The following is a 17,204-nucleotide window of genomic DNA, read 5'->3' as shown; positions in this document are numbered from 1 at the left end:
CATTCAGTAAGACTTCCATTCAGCAAGGATGCAATAAATTGATCAAAAGCGACAGTAAAGATATTTCTAGTGTTACAAAACATTTCCGTTTTAAATAAAGTGTTCTTTTTTTTAACCTAAATATTCATTCAATCAATTAGAATTTTGAAAAAATGTATCAATTTCTCAAACATGATGACTGTTCAACACTGATAATAATAGTAAATGTTTCTTGACCATCATATCAGCATATTAGAATAATCTCTGAAGGATCATGTGACACTGAAACCTGGCGATATGGATGCTGAGAAATTCAGATTTGACATCAGATAATAATATATAAATGGATAAAATGCACGCTGATAACAATATAGCCTATACGCTGCTTGCACAATCAAGAAATGCATGCTGCAAACATGTTTTTTTGGTTTATTTGTGTATGTTTTATAATGGCCCCTATACTGCCAATATTGCTCCTGCCAACAGTCAGATATTTACTGTAAGCAGTTGCTTGTTATCACACACACACCCAAAAACAGAGACTAAATGGACTCCTTAATAGTTTCCTACTATAATGCGTAAGGGCTTAGAACAATGGGGCTTAGGAAACCAGCTATGTTTTAGAGCTTGAGAGACTCATAAAGGCTGATAAAGAGGATAAGGCTGGTGTTTCCACTCATTAATTATCAGTAATGGGGATTTCTGTGGTATATTCTCTGGATTTTGGACATTGCTGTAGTGCAGAAAAGGAAAGGTCTGTTTGTTTGCCCCCTAGCATTTCAAAGCATTTTAAGCACACTGGAGACCCCTGTTGTGCTTAATTTTTTATGGGGTCATGTTTTCAGCGAACACTCAGACATTTTCTCATCTCTGATTACCCATACCAGACTATCTCCCTTGGGCAAGCCTGTCAGGCAGTTCCCTCTCCGTCTCCCTCTCCGTCTCCCTCTCCGTCTCCGTCTCCGTCTCCCTCTCCCTCTCCCTCTCCCTCTCCCTCTCCCTCTCCCTCTCCCTCTCCCTCTCCCTCTCTTTTTTTCACTCACAATTGTTATCTTGCAAACAGACACACTGGACTCTTATATCACTCTAAGGCCCTGTTTACTAGAGGTCGACCAATAGTGTATTTTACAATAACTAGGTTGGACCGCACTAGGGTGTTTCCCAAAAGCATCATTAGCCAACTATGGTCACAAGTTCTATTAAACACTATTGGTAACAACAGAACTTGCGACCATAGTTGGCTTTGGGAAACGCACCCTGGCTGATAAACCGATTAATCAACTGATAGTTTTTAAATTGGGTACTGAATGAATTTTAGGAATGCACCGATATGAACATTTTTGTCTATACCGATAATTCTTTATATTTGAAAGCCACTAACCGATATATTGGCTGATTAATCTAAATCCACATTTTTATATAATTTTTTAGAGCCTAATTACAAAAATGAAAGTCTTACCATTTAAAATCCATGTCCATAGCGCATATTATAATGATGCTCTCATTTGGGTTGGGCTTGCATGTTTTAACCACTCGAGGTACTAATGTTAGTGTCCTTTCAGCCTTGACGGGAAACATCCTGCAGTTCTTTCTCCACTAATGCAGTATCTAGTTGTGGCAAGCAGAACGACGCCGAGAGCCGTGAGAACGGTGCAAGGCTGGTGGCGCGAGTGTGAACATCAGCTGCGCCCAACACCGGTCTCAAATTTCTCATAGAGGAGCTTCGGGAACGGTGCGGCGCCACCGGCCTTCCTCCTTTCTCACAGCTCTTGGCCTCATCCTGCTTGCCACACTAGTCAACAAATTAATTGGTTTATAATGATATGAAAACATGTACTGTACCGTTTCGTTGTCTGTTTTAAATCCGCATCTGAAGTGTCCCGCTCTGTGCAGCGCACAGTCTCGCGTGTCTAAACAAACTCCATGAGGCATCAATGATTTCGCCTCTAGAGGCCGCTCTCGTACTTTATAATGACAGCGGACCCTTCTCAGCGAATACAATGGACGCTACCCAGGAAAAACTATCGGTATGTATTTTTGCCCATAACTGATTGTTTCTGTGAATGATTATTGTAAATATTAATCGGCAAAACCGATCAATCAGTTGACCTCTACTAGTATTAAGAAGATGCGTTTTGATCTATCGGATCACAAGTGGACAACGCCAAATACAGGTATAAACTGTGTCTAAAACATTGAGCTTTTACACTTTCGACCACTTCCAGAGGTAGTTGAAAACGCATTCAACCGGATTGTTTTCGTAGTGTAAACTCTCCTAGACAAATGCTTTCGAACAGCCACAAAAGTCCGGCCACTCTCCAAGCGGACTAGACAGACAGGATTTAAACTTTGTCGGCTCGGCTGATGAAAAACGTACCAAGCACAGTGTTTCTCTCACCATTACTGATTTCTAACACGCACTCACTGCGTTTGATGTGGTCTCTTAAGCTATTAGAGCAGAAACGAAAGCTGCTGCTCTCCGTATGTTTTTCCGACGATCGCATTCTTATGGAAATTCTGTGACCTTATTTTGTCCATTAGATTGAAAGATCTGAAAAGGCTCATACATTTACCCACACATAGACCCCTCCACAAGAAGAAATCAGGAAAGAAGTGATAGAAAGTGGACAAAAGAAATGGATTAAAACACCAGGTGTAAACGGGTATGTCTGTCTTGTCTTATTGTGATCCGAATGACCAAAACGTCTTAATACCAGGTGTAAACATGGCCTAAATGTGCGTAGTTTCTCTGGATCTTAAATAAACTTGAAGAGTTTTACATCTTAAATCTGACATGAATTTAGATTAACACTACTGAAAGAGCAGCTTTTTTGTTAATTGCTTTTGGCCCACAAATATAGGGTTGTATTTGATTGGTAACACTCATTAAAGACCCCTTCAAATCACCTGAAAATCACAATTTCTTGTCCTGTGTTGACATTCTTTCTTTTGAAACAGGAAGTTTGGTTTTATTAGAGTTTTTAAAAGCGTTGTTTTAGTTGTGAAGGTGTTTTGAGAGGAAAGGTAGAAGAGTAACCCCCCTCCTAAAAATAATCTGAAGGAAATACTTTTGGATCTGATTAGAATTTTATGGGTTGAATCATCTGTTTTCATGCCTGTGAAACATGATAATCCTCCAACACAACAGCAGTCTTTTAACTTTAAGCAGAGCCTGGACGTACTGAATGAGCGTGGAGCTCTCTCTCATTCACACACACAGTCTCTCACAGTGTGTCCTTTTATAGAGGGAGGGGGAGAGAGAGACAGCCTGTCTGCTGCACATCTGGATAAGTCATTTTCCCACAAAACGGAAAGACAAGCTTGTTTTATGTTTTAGAATATGTAACAAAAAAAAATGTCTCGGATAATTTTACTTTTAGAAATAAAATAATCATTTAGTAACATTTAAGAACTGTTACATTAATATTCAAATAACTTTTTTGAAGTGTTGTACTTTAGAGGGATGATCACTCTAATGGGGAATTTCCAACGGAGAAGCCGTTTTAATAACCTCTAGATAATTAAGCGGTCTTTGTTGTGACAGAGTAAATTGTTTGTCACGATTACCATTGAGAGTGCCCATCATTACCACCAGAGGGCAATCCACCCCAGACTATTGTCAATCCCTAATGAAACTACATTTCCCATAACTCTCTGCCTGGACTCATCATCCCTGATTGCATCCACCTGTGTCTCATTACCTTGTTTAACTCACCCTATTATAGCCTGTTTTTCACATTCATTCCCTGCAAAGTCTTGTACGTGTAACACTGCATTTCTGAGCGTTTCCACTGTTATCCATGTTCCTGGTTTTTGTTATCTGTCTGTGTCCTGGTTTTCCCGTTCCTGTCTCACCCTCTGGATTTATTTGGACTGATTACCCTGTGCTTTTGACCACTGCCTGTTATACGGTTTATGATCTTGGATTTTCCAATTTAAAAACTGCATTTGGATTCTCAACCTTCGTGTCTCGGAGCAGTTCGTTACAGAAGACTTCGCCAGTATGAATCCAGCAGTACGTCTCGTCCGCCTTCGTCAAGGAACTCGCTCGCTCAAGGACCACATTCAGGACTTCCTAGGTATTACCAATTTCACTAACCTCCCAGACTATGCTCTCATTGACTTCTTTTGTTATGGACTCAACAACCCGTTACAATCCAATTCGAGTTACAATTCGAGGATCACTGAGCGAGTTCCTGATATATAATCTATATGCCCTTTATTTGACTGGTTCCTCCTTCACTGTCGGGGAGTTTGAGGAGGATGTTTCCCTTAGACATTTTTGGGGAGGGGGCAGCTTGGCCCCCCAAGTTCACCACCATGTCCAGTGAAGATGCCTGCCGAGCCTGAGCGTCTTCACGTCATGCCTGCCGAGCCTGAGCTTCTTCACGTCAGTCCTGCCGAGCCTGAGCTTCTTCATGTCATGCCTGCCGAGCCTGAGCTTCTTCATGTCGAGGCCGCCGTGCCTGAGTCGGCTCCGGATGATACAGCGCTGATCATCATGGCCATGGCTATTTTGTGTGTGTGGGCAGCACACACATCAACTCCATCCTGTGACCCTTCAGCAAAGATGGCTGCCGCCGTTCCAGAGTCTCGTCCCAAGATGGCTGCCGCCGCTCCAGAGTCTAGTCTCGTCCCGTCATGGCCACCCTTCCAGAGTCTTCCGACAAGATGGCAGCATCTACGCCTTTGGACAAGATGGCCGACTCTATGCCTGTGTCTTCGGACAAGATTGCCGACTCTATGCCTGTGTCTTCGGACAAGATGGCCGACTCTACGCCTTTGTCTTCGGACAAGATGGAAGCCTCTACGCCTGTTTCTTTGGACAAGATGGCCGACTCTACACCTGTGTCTTTGGACAAGATGGCCGCCTCTACACCTGTGTCTACGCCGGTATCTTCAGACAAGATAGCCGCCTCTGCCCCGGAAGTGTCGGATCCGCCCTGGCCCCTTGAAGCATCGGATCCGCCCTGGATGACTGTTCAGCCTACTCCGCCCCGGCCGCCTCAGTCTCCAGGCCCTCTTCCGCTCCACGGTCCTTGCCCTCCATCCCGCCCCCGGGTCCGCCTCCACTCTACTTCCCTCCTGGATAATTTTAGGAGCGTCTTTGAAGGGGGGGCTATGTCACGATTACCAGTGAGAGTGCCCATCATTACCACCAGAGGGCACTCCGCCCCGGACTGTTGTCATTCCCTAATGAAACTACATTTCCCATAACTCTCTGCCTGGACTCATCATCCCTGTGTCTCTTTGCCTTGTTTAACTCACCCTATGAGTTAATACTCCAAATACCACCTGTTTTTCACATTCATTCCCTGTGAAGTCTTGTGCGTGTAACACTGCATTTCTGAGCATTTCCACTGTTTTCCATGTTCCAGGTTTTTGTTATCTGTCTGTGTCCTGGTTTTCCCATTCCTGTCTCACCCTCTGGATTTATTTGTCATTGTTTGGACTGATTACCCTGTGCTATTGAACACTGCCTGTTATATGGTTTACCTTGGAAGAAAAAGAGGTCGAAAGTTTGTTTTATTGCATCAGATGTCTGATCTAATAATAATGAGTCCCTGATTTTGCTGTTGGTCTTATATAACTGAAATGTTTGGAGAATGTGACACTTTGAGGAAGTCTGTTTTTTTTTTTTTTTTTTTGGTATTGATGTATTACTCAAAAACGACGGATTATTTTAAGTTGAAAAAAATGCAAGGTACCGCGCTGGTGCCTCCATGTCCTACAGTAAGGTTGCTAATACTTTACCTTCCACACTCCGCACAAACACTTGGATATGCGCCTAATAATAGCGCACATTTAAGTAGGTTGACGTCAGATCGAGCGGCCGTGTAAAGTTGCTACTACTTGCATGTTTCACATGATAAGCCATATTTGGTCGATGGATGAATTGTCCATTTCTAAATGTTGTTTTTTTCTGTTTAAAAGTTGTGATACTCCACTCATACATCTGTATTGTTATTTGAAGTTGGTCACTAATAAAATGCAATTGCCCAGTATCTTCCCTGTATCTCTTGTTCGTTCTTTATTGCTAGTTCCTTTGCCCAACTTGACAGGCCGCTATAGCTTTAATGAACATAAGACGCAGGGGTTAAGTTCAGCCTTTTAAACACTGAGCGATTACATGAGACATGATACATTTCGGTTAGTCGTTCTGTATCTTTCAACATAGTCTTCTGATGTTCATTCATGTTTATTTCCTGCTGTAACTAGTAGTAAAGAGAAAGAGATTATCAATTCACGTGCTGATTGTGTCACACCACAAGAATTGATATCGGTTCATCAAAATTAGTTGAATAAAATGTTGACCCAAAGTAGTTCTTGAAGGGAGCGAGTATAGAATGACATCTTGACAGTTCACCGGAAATGCCTGAACTGGCTTATCGAAAACCAGGCAGGAAGTAACCGTGCATAGAGCAAATTGTGGTTAGGATTTGGTTATTTGACGTTCTTTCAAATATAGTTAGGAAGAGGGTGGACTGGAGTTCCAGTTAAAATATATTTTTATATTGTTGGTGACTGTTGGAACTCATGACCTTAATATTATTGTAAGTGTGACTGTTGTTGACGGTGTCTGACACTGTGATTTTGAAGAGGCAACTAGGTACCTGTTAGCTTGGCCAAATTGTGGCCTATAAAATTACCAAATGACAGTTTCGTTGAATTTGGTGCCAAAGGTTTCCATAAGATGGCACTTAAAAAAAAGTACATTATAATTATTCTTCAGCACTCAACCCCCAGCATACAAAATTTTTTTAAAGGAGAGCTTTACATAACTTTTAATAGATAATATTTCATCATTTGAGAATATGTAAATTGGGGGTGGAAATCTTTAGACGCCTCACAGTCTATATCCGATTCAGGGAATCAATTCTTCAACTCATGTTTCCTTATTAAAGGGATGGTAAAATACCCTTTTCACAAGATGTAAAATAAGTCTTTGATATCTCCAGAGTGTGTATGTGAAGTTTAAGCTCAAAATACCCCACAGATATTTTTATATAGCATGTTAAAATTGTTATTTTTTGAGGATAAGCAAAAACGCACAATTTTTGTGTGTCCCTTTAAATGCAAATGAGCTGCTGCTCCCGGCACAGGGGGTGGAGCTACAACAGCTTGTGTCCTTAGCAGCTTAGATTACCTTACACAGACATGCACTGAAAATTTCCTTTTATGTTCAAACCGGAGTCAGCCAAAGATGGAGAGACTCAAGAAGTGACAACATGTAGACAACATTTCCGAATGGTTAGGCTAGTTGATGAATTTATGTAGCTTATGTGTAGTTATCCTCTAGTCATTGATTAGCATATTCTGTCATGATAATCTGTAAATCGCGGTCCCGGGGGTGGGATTTATTTAAATTTTAGGGTTAGTGATGTCACTAACCCGGGAGGAATGTTGTGTAGTCCCTACCAGCCGTTTGTTGTAGTCCTTAAAAAGCTATTTCTTTAAAAGAAAATATCTCCCTTTGCTTTGAACTTTGAGCTTCGTAACTTTGCAGATGTTGTTTATGCTCAAACAGCAACATTACACACTTAACTAAAGTTAGAAAAGTGAAATCATAATCAACCACCCCTTTAATTAATGAGTTTACTGACTTTGAATATCAAATTTATTTGTGTATTTTTAATAAATTACTTAGCATTTGAAAGCAGACTTTTGTCAGTAAATGAGTTTCGCGTATCAAATTTATACTCCATTCCAAACGGCATAAATTATGCCAACGTAGAGCATTTGAAAGGGAAATGCCGGCAGGTGAAACTCCAAATTGTCAGGCAAAATGCAGTTTCTCACAAGTTCAACACACATCCTGTGCAATGAAGCCTACGATTACATTGTATTTTGCTTTAACCATAAAACCTCATGCAAGTTTTATTACTTGTCTTGTGGTTTTGTGTTTGTTTGTCTGCAATTGGCAGCAAGCAAAATATGACCGTCTCTTGCACACAATTCCATCGTGAATATGCGGATTAAAAAAAACTAAGCTCAGAATTGAGAATCAGTGAATAGAGAATCAATGAATTAAGAGGGTTTTTTTCTCCCACCTCTAATGGAAATATTTGCAGACCTTTTTTTTTTTGTCAGTGATCTTTTGTTGAAACTTGCCTATATTAAAGCTACAATATGTAATTTTTCGAACGCAGCGCTGTTTCGCTTGGTCTACACTATCACACTTAACTGCATTTGAGTGAGTTGAAAGTTAGAATGTTATTCTATGTGTGTTTATCTGTATGAGACTAGCAGTAAGCTAGATCAACATTAGAATAACATACTGATCATATTCTAACATTTCATCATGTTGAGCTATATAACATTGATTAGTTTTATGTACATTTGCTCACCTGTCTAATAAAGTACATGCAAAAGCGTCGTCTATGTCAAGTCAAAGTTAGTCGAGGACGTGGAGCTCTCGGCATCTCGAAAACGCCGCGCTGATATTGATCCTCGTTTTAGTTCTCCTTTTGTCCCAAAGTCTGCTTGCCATGGTCCATAATGTTTGAACGAAACAACAACAGTGTGAGCGTGCCGCTAGACGTAACGCAGTTGTCCATGTCTGTCGCCATGGTTACTATGGCAGTACGAGCGGAAACCAGGGATAACGTGGACATTACATCATTGTGCTGTTGCTTATGTTTAGCTGTTTCTTTTCCGCCTCCCACTGGACATTTAAGGTACTGCACTATGTTTATATAGTTTACTTTCGATTTCCCTCAGTGAACGCAGTCAAGAACAACGGGCACGCAGTTTCTATCGGCTATTGATTCCATCGTTAAACCTTGGAAATATATGTCTGTAAGTGCAATATTTTACAATAAATAGTGATTTAAAGTGTTTAAGAATTATTAGATCAAGATTATTGCTATATTTTTGTTATAAGCACACTTGATTTGTGTTATTGGTAACTACATGCTAATTTCTCTTCTGTTTGTACATAATCTCATTTGAATATAATTTCTCTGTGTTTATTACTTAAAATTATGTGAAAGGAACTATGTACAAACCGTAATGTTAAGCTGGATATGTGTATGAAAATGTGAACATGATGTTTATACATATTTTTCTTCTTGTTTGTAGTTTTACAGAAAAAATATTGAGAAGCGAATCACCAGTAAAGTCACTAAAGTTATGAAGACTGCTTTCTGGAGTTCTTTTTTCAAGTTGTACGCTATCTGTTAAGCCTTTGCTTAAGCTACGCAATTGGTCAGAACAGAATAATCATTGACAGGCGACAATGACCAGGGAAGAGCCATTATTTAAAATTGGAATTTCTCTGAAATTAAACATCTTTGGGAACCTTTGGGATATTGTAAGTACACAACTGCAGGAAATATATCACACTGTGCAAGTGATTTTTGGATATTTTATTACAAAAATCTTACATATTGTACCTTTAACTAATTTATACATGAAATCAAAAAAAGCGTTCAGAATCTGTCTCCCGCTTTCTCTCGGTCTCTTCCATGCAAACCCGTGACAACTTGCACACTCTAACCCTGTATAACCTTGACAGTTAATGCTGTTATTTTTTTATTTATTTTTCAGATTAATCAATCATTTGGTTTCCTGAGGTGTTCCTAAGGTTTAGAATCCAGCGTATTGACTGATTATTACCCTATTCATTACTGCACACATGACTCTTGGGGTTAATGATACCTAGCTTCTATGGCAGATAGAAGTGGGTTGGGTTTTAAATGTCTTTGTGATGTCTAGTCATGGTTCATGGTTCTGACATTTTTGTTAGTTGAGTAAATTAGAGTCCTGGCTAATTTGTTTTTTAAACTGTAAATAAAAGTCTCAAAACAAAATACATACACAGGCATGCATTTAGAAATGGAATAAAATATATAACCTAAACTTCCTTAGAATATTAGAGTAAATGTTATTTGTCTGCATTCCCTCTCTTTCCGTTTGCCTCTTTCTATCCTCCACTGTAATGCAGCATCCTTAAAGGTTTCTATGCGCACACACCCTTCGGAATAATAGATCTCATTTATGATCCGATTGTGACCTGCCGACCAGCCGCTGTCAGTGTGACAGTGTGTCTGTACCAAAGAGCTGACTGCGCGTGCTTTGCCTTGTAGAGAAGCAGTGATGTCATAGATTCAGAGAGGGAGTCAGCAGTTCACAGCATGTGTGTATCATTCTGAGTGGAGGAGGGAGAGGGGAATTCCCAGAGAGAGCGGAAAGAAAGGAGCCGAGCTACAGAGCGTCCTGAAATCCAAGGGTGAATAACCCTTTGCAAAACACAGAAAAATTAAATTGATTCTGTTAGGTCAAAAGTTAAATAGAGGTTTCCTGAGACCAAAAAAAAAAAAAAATCGCTATAATTATCTTATGCAGAGAATTCTCACGTGGCATCTAAATCACGCTCTTTGAATCAAGCTTCATGATGATGAGGCCTTCTTACAGTGTGCCATTTATTCATGTAATTATGCTTTGGTTCGCTTTTTTAAGTTAAAACAGCTGGACTTGATTTGGTTCAAGTTGTCCCCCACAATTTCTCCAGAATGTATTAACTGTTGAACTACTTCAGATTTTAACTAATTAAAAATTCAAAAGCTAATTGTAATTTAAAACAAAGTAAATGTTATATTTTAGTTAATTTATTATTTTTGTTATATTTTATTATATTTAGTCAATTCAGTACATTTTATAATTATATAATAGTATATAATGTAGTAATAATAATAATAATATACTGTATTATCTAATAATATAATATCTGAGGCTATCCACATTATTTATATATATATAATTATATATATATATATATATATATATATATATATATATATACATTTCTCAAATGTGGATAGCCTCAGATATTATATTTTATATATATATATATGTGATTCTGTAGTATAATTAGCTTTATTAAAAAAAATATAAGACTATGTCATGCGTGTGTGTGCTTGTTTGAGGAAAGGGCATTACAATAGGAGCATGCAAGGTGAAAGGCTTAGGAACAGGAGAAGATATGGGCATTGGCAGTGTGTTATGGAGCTTACGGTGTTTGAAGAGATGGAGAGAAAGTAAAGCGTGCAGGATGACTGAAGACGTCAGACGGCTTTATTGTCTCTGTGCATCTCAGCAATTCCCAGTAGAGCTTGAGGGCAAAGGAAAGTTCTTACTTTTCATCACAGTGCTATTTTTCAAGTCAAATATTTACCTAGTGTTGGATTACTGCGTTCCCTTCAGAGTGCCGTGTAACATTTCAAAAGCTGCTTACAGTAAACACAGCAAAGAGTGCTGCGTTGACACTGACTGCACCTGTGCTTTGAAAAAAGACCACAGGTGGCTGCTTACGTGATTTTTTTTGTGTTATAATATTTAATGAAATAATTTCCCCCCCATACGCCTAAAGTACTTTTCACATACATGCTAATAAACATAAAAATGGAAACTCTGCTGCCATATTGATATCACATGACCAGCTGAATACTGCACATTACCGTGTTAAGTATTGGTCCCTTTTGTTTGCAGGATAAATTAAGTAGTGACCATGTGAAAATATCTGTAAAACATAATGAAAAATACACATTTAAGTACCTGTTTGTGAAATCTGTTCAGTCAGTCAATAACTAAACATGCAGTGGCTCGTCCTGAGGAAACTAGTTTCAGAAAGGCTTACAAGGCACTATAACTTAATGGCTATAGAGATAGCCAAGCAAATATTTAGTCACTATTCTGCTTATTTCTTAGTAGAAATTGAGTCATAGGTTGAAGAAATGAAAACAAAGAACATTTGTGAACACATTTACTCCTTTCAGCTGCTTTTCAGAGGATTTTTTATTATTTCCACTGATGTGGATCAGAGTTATATGCAAATAAAGCAGTCTGTGGTGACTGTTTGACTCACCCAAGGCTGTTGTATTATTGCATCAATTATGTAAAGTGTTCTTTATGACTGACGTCCTGATTGGTCCATGTTTGTGTGACCTTCCAAATCGCTCAGTGCTGCCTGGATTATACTGTAACCTCCTCACCCCTCTCTCCACTCAGTGAAATCAATAAATCCCTCCCCCAGTCCATATATGTTTCCCTGCTTTAATTCAAATATTTTACCTCAAATCTTTGTTAATGATCGCTATTTGACTGTTGTTCCTGACAACCAGTTCCCTACACTGCTAGTTTAATGTCCATGCTCTTTTCCATCTCACATAAGACACTTGCCTCAAATCAGTATTTCACATCTGTTAAGTAGCTGTGTAATAAGCAGGATAACATGCAATCAGCCTATCATTATCACAAAATAAATTGATGATTTAAGGCCTGATCGCCTTGTCAGGTGTTGGCATAATGACCATCTGACTCTACATGATTCTTTATTTAGCGTGTATTAATCTGAGCTTTGTAGGTTCTCAGGGTTTGCATACAGTATGTGCTCTTGAGGTGGGGTAAGTGACTTAGTCTGTACACACAGCTGTCAGCCTTTCACTGATAAATCACTTGGGAGGGAAGTGATGTGACGTGATGGTAACAGCATTTAAACTTGTGTGTGTGCATGTGCGTCAGTGTTTTGGTCTGTTTTCCTTTTGGCTTTATGCTGGATTTCAAACGTTCAAGCTGTGTAGGAAATAATAGGTAGGCTGTTTTTACTCTTAATCCTTAAACTAAACTAAAGTAGGTGCTATAATCTGTGTGCCGATTGTGTGGATTGTATTAAAATACACATTAATTAAGGACTCCTAAAGGTCATTATAAATCATTCCGACACTGAAACTAGTGCATTTTTTATAAATGTCTATGTGCTCTTGACAGTTCAGAAGTGGGAATTTGTTAGGTCTGCGTGGTGTTCGCTTTTCTTATACATTACATTTTTCCTCATTGTTTCTGTGCTTTGGTAGATAAGTGATTACTGCAGGAAAGTAACATTGAATAAATCTGTTTTTCAAGTTTTCCTTTTGTTGTTTTCCCTTTATAATGGTTAGCCTTTGCATTTTAAGCATGTCTCTTACAAAGTCAAAGCAAACAAACTTCTTTGTTTGAATCCAAACGAAATCCAACTGAAAAATAGATACAAAATAGATACTTGCAATACAAACATGTTAATGAACACAGACACTTTCCCCCATTTTTTTCCCACTATAGCAGTATTTACTTAAATTTGTCTGTCTCTGCCCAAGAACATTTTCCTCTCTTTGATTTGTTCATGTGGATCAGGTCAGTGGAATGTATCACTATAAAAAGGAAGTGTGTTTTTGCAGTGGCTTCCTTAAAAGAAGCCAAAGGATTTTAGAGGAAGGAAAAGCAGCCCATTGTTTTCAGCAGTTGTTTCCATTGGCCGATGTAAAGGATGTGGAGGGGGTATTCTCTGTGTAATAATTGGTTCTTTTCCTTAAGTGCTCTTTGAGGATTTCTATGAAAACAGACAAGGGAACCTGAAGAACATTTCTCAACGTCAACATTAGGGTGCACTTTATGTAATTAAAGAGGGTCACACGTAATACAATTACTCATTTTTATTGGCTGTTGCCGGTGGTCAATTCTGCCTATAATTCTATGCTCTAATTTCTTATTGTCTTGCATAAAACGTAACCTCAATAAATTGTAAGCCTAAAGGTTTTTAATTTGATGTTTCACAATTGCTTCTGTCCTTAGAGTGGTAAGTCATGATCCTTTATTTATGTTTTGTGCGTAAACTCTTATGATTGAGTTGGTAACAATTTAAAATAAGATGTTTTTCGTTAACATTAGTTAATGTATTAATAAACATGAGCTAACAATGAGCAATACATGTGTTACAGTATTTATAAATGTTTGTTAATAAAAATCCAACTGTTCATTGTTTGTGCATATTAGTTCACAGTGCATTAACTAATGTTAATAAATGCAACTTTTGATTTTAATACTGTATTAGTAAATGCTGAAATTAACATTAACTAAGATTAATAAATGCTGTAGAAGTATTATTCATTGTTAGTTCATGTTAACTAATGAAACCTTATTGTAAAATGTTACCATTGATTTTTGTGTGTTTGCAGAAAGTGTTTTAATTGAGCTGTAAAGAAATCTATGAAAAATGTCAATTACTAATCTAAAAAGAGCAGTACAGAATGGCTAAACTACAGAAATTAAATGGTTTTGGCATACCAATTAAAAAAAGCAGCTGCTGGTACATGTGTATATATTTTTTGAAATATGGTAACACAAACCATTTATTATTTAGGGCATATCTCAAGATATATTATTTGTATACTACTTGTACACTATTTTATGCTATTTGTTTTTTAGTGCAAGTAGTGTGTTCACATTGAAAAAATCCAAAAAGAGAAAGTGCACTTCAAATACCCATATGCTGCACTTAATTAACCGAAAAAACTAAGTAGAATGTTGGATACTTCATAAACTCAATGGTCGCAGTTTTACTTACATTGCCACCACCATAATATAAAAAATAATATATATATTATACTACTATATTCATTCGTGTAAGTTGAACACGGGTTTGTTCATTCAGTAGTATTCGTGCATAGAAAGTGATGTAGTTGAGGGTGTCGAAAAAGGAAGCGAGGGTCTCCACAAAATTCACAAAAGATGTATTTGAAACGCATGATAATACCAATAATGTAACGGTAATGCGTCTTGGCTGACCACTTGTGATCGGTTCACATAATACCAGGTGGAAAGGAAAAAGGCTTTCTCTCTTGCTTGCTTGATTTCCGAGATATTGTATATAATTTGCGGGCGCCAGGGAGCTGCTATCAATATGCTGGAGACTCCTGGACCTTCCAGCGAGAGCTTGGATGTTTGAGATTAGATGGTTAAGGACACAGTGCACAGTGTAGAGTATGTCATTTGGGACACAACTAATGTGAACCTGTCATGCTGACATTTCCTTTTTTTTTCCTCAGAAGTGGCGCTGAAGGTTCACCTGAGTGACTCTAGCACTCACCAGCCTCTCTCTGGTGTCACTGTGGAGATCTTCACGAACCACACCCCTGTTGCCTCGGATATCTCTGGTGCCGATGGCAACGCCTTCATCAGGTTCACCTATCGCCTTGGCGACCTTCTTGTAATCACTGCAATTAAGCGTGGCTATGTACCCAACTCCATTCCATGGCGACCAAGCAGGCTACCTGGTAATGACCTCATATTGGATAATTATTTTTGTATGCTCATTTGATCTGTTTTTACATTTAGAATACACTTTACGTCATCTAACACTTAAAGTTGATTTTTTTTAAACTGTAATTTATTAACATTTAATGGTAATCTTTAGCAAATCCCAAAAGGAATATCCACTTTTCATACTGTACATTATAATGTTATGGTGCCTAAATTCACTTGTAGCTTTTAAAACAATTCTTTTTAGGGTGGACTCACACTAGGCGATCTGAACCATGCCCGAGCACATTTGACCCCCAAAGACTAGTTCGTTTGACTAGTGTGATCGCTCCATACCGCGCCAGGGCACGGTACAAGATAACCGTGCTTAATGTGAGTTCACCCTTAATGCCCGTTCACACCAAAAACGATAAGTATATTAGCGTCCACACCAGCGGATTATATCGTTCTGTATATTCTAAGCGTGTGCTTCTCTGCCGCTTTAAATGCTCAAGCTCGTTACAGCAGGATGGATTCTGATTAGCTGTCAATGTTTATATCGTTCATCAGCTGGATAAAATTGTTCTGAAAGTGATTCCAACGATATTGTTTCTCTGTGCCGTTATCGTAATAGCTGTGTTGTGAACTCTACTATTCTTTAATATTGAGAATGATTTTTAGAACTATATCTTTATCGTTATCTTTATAGTTATCGTCCTTGGTGTGAACTGGCTTTTAGTGTTCTATTTTTTCCAATCAATAATCACTTAATCACTTTTAATCACCATAGTGCAGTTCATTTGAATAAGTGTAAACGCTGGCATCCGAACCCTGGTGTGCACCAAACAAGCTGACCGATACCGCTGTAAGGGTCTCGGTCCGCTTCCAAACCAACTCTGGTGCGGTTCGAATGAAAATTTACACTGACCAAACACTGACCAAAGACATGTAAACAGACCAAAAACGGGACATGTTGTCACAAGATGAGACCCTAAAAAGGACAAAATGCTCAAGCATACTCGTTTTTTCTCGTCATAGTCACGATGTTGCCTATCAGAATTCGATACTGGCATCAGAACCGCGTCTCCTTGCAGCAGATCTTTGTTTGTGTGTGTGAGCTGGAGGGATTCCTGCAGATGTTTTGACTACTTTACACATTTTATAAGCTTTTCACGAGTTCTCAGCTGGTCAAAATAACATCATATACAGGCTACGCACATACAACGAGCGCATTTAGCCCAGCTCACAGCATTGTTTTGGATGTTCGGTAAGTTCCGTCGCTAAATATATGCAATAAAAGGCGACCAATCGGGTTGTGAACAAATCCCTATGCCTTTATGTTCGGTAACTTTAGGATCTGTGTTAAAATCCCGATTGTGAACGCTAATGCTAAGAGGACCAGGCCTAATTTATTAATACATTTTTTTTCGGTTCGCACCAAATAATACCAAACTAAACTTTTTCTTTTTCAGCATGTCTGAACAAAGCCATATTTCTTTTCTTTGAAGATTGTGTTAATGGGATGGATTAACTCTACTGTAACTCTTGGTGACTGACACATCCTGTGGGTCACGCTATAAAGGATCTTGAACAGGAAATGAAAACTAGAGTGGAGCAGGAATGCAGAAAGCTGTAAGAAATAAATAGAATGTTAGATTACAGCTAATGAGATTAACCTACTAACTAGCAGCAGACAAAAGAAAATACGCCTACATGCCTAAGCACAGCTCAATCGTGCTGATGTTGCGCTAAGTTTGTTTAGCAACATTTTGTGGAGCAGGAGGTCATACTCTCTTTCTCCCTGTGCAGATCAATAATAACAAGTGAAAGACCTTCGGAGGAGAGATATTGCGATGTTGTGGACATGATTCTGAGGACGTTGTGGACATGCAGGCCTAATTGTGATTCATCTTCCTAATTATGACTTTTTTTGTTTTCAAGTCTTCTCATCTCTCAGTCTGGACCTGCTTCCTGAGAGAGCTGCTACTCTGATGGTGTATGATGACGTGGTGCAGATTGTCTCTGGATATGAAGGTAACAGTCACTTTTGTTTAATGACGTTGTAGCTACATCAGTAAGACATTTTAAACCTAACTCAGTTATGGTTTTTGTTAATTGTTACAATTTTCATCTTGCTCCTTCAGTGCCAAATGTCCATTTATTTACGGTAT

The 17,204-nt window shown here is 38.6% G+C and overlaps 1 protein-coding gene across 2 annotated transcripts in view; it reads left to right on the top strand.

Moving 5' to 3' along the window:
• fam171a1 (family with sequence similarity 171 member A1) overlaps nt 1–17,204 on the top strand; it is a 32,849-nt gene that overhangs the window by 2,502 nt on the left and 13,143 nt on the right. Inside the window, exons 1-3 of one of the 2 annotated variants that reach the window (XM_082148754.1) lie at nt 12,850–13,591; nt 14,841–15,068; nt 16,975–17,067. In XM_082148754.1, the coding sequence (XP_082004880.1) occupies nt 17,025–17,067 (43 nt within the window). In that variant the 5' untranslated portion in view covers nt 12,850–13,591; nt 14,841–15,068; nt 16,975–17,024. Of the gene's footprint in view, nt 1–12,849; nt 13,592–14,840; nt 15,069–16,974; nt 17,068–17,204 lie in introns of those variants that run through there. The other variant, XM_082148753.1, reaches the window with a different exon arrangement.

Source organism: Leuciscus leuciscus (assembly GCF_965113295.1).
Source record: "Leuciscus leuciscus genome assembly, chromosome: 20".
NCBI classification, from domain to species: domain Eukaryota; kingdom Metazoa; phylum Chordata; class Actinopteri; order Cypriniformes; family Leuciscidae; genus Leuciscus; species Leuciscus leuciscus.
The sequence above is the reverse complement of the archived record's forward strand: the minus strand, read 5'-3'. Positions and strand labels throughout refer to the sequence as shown.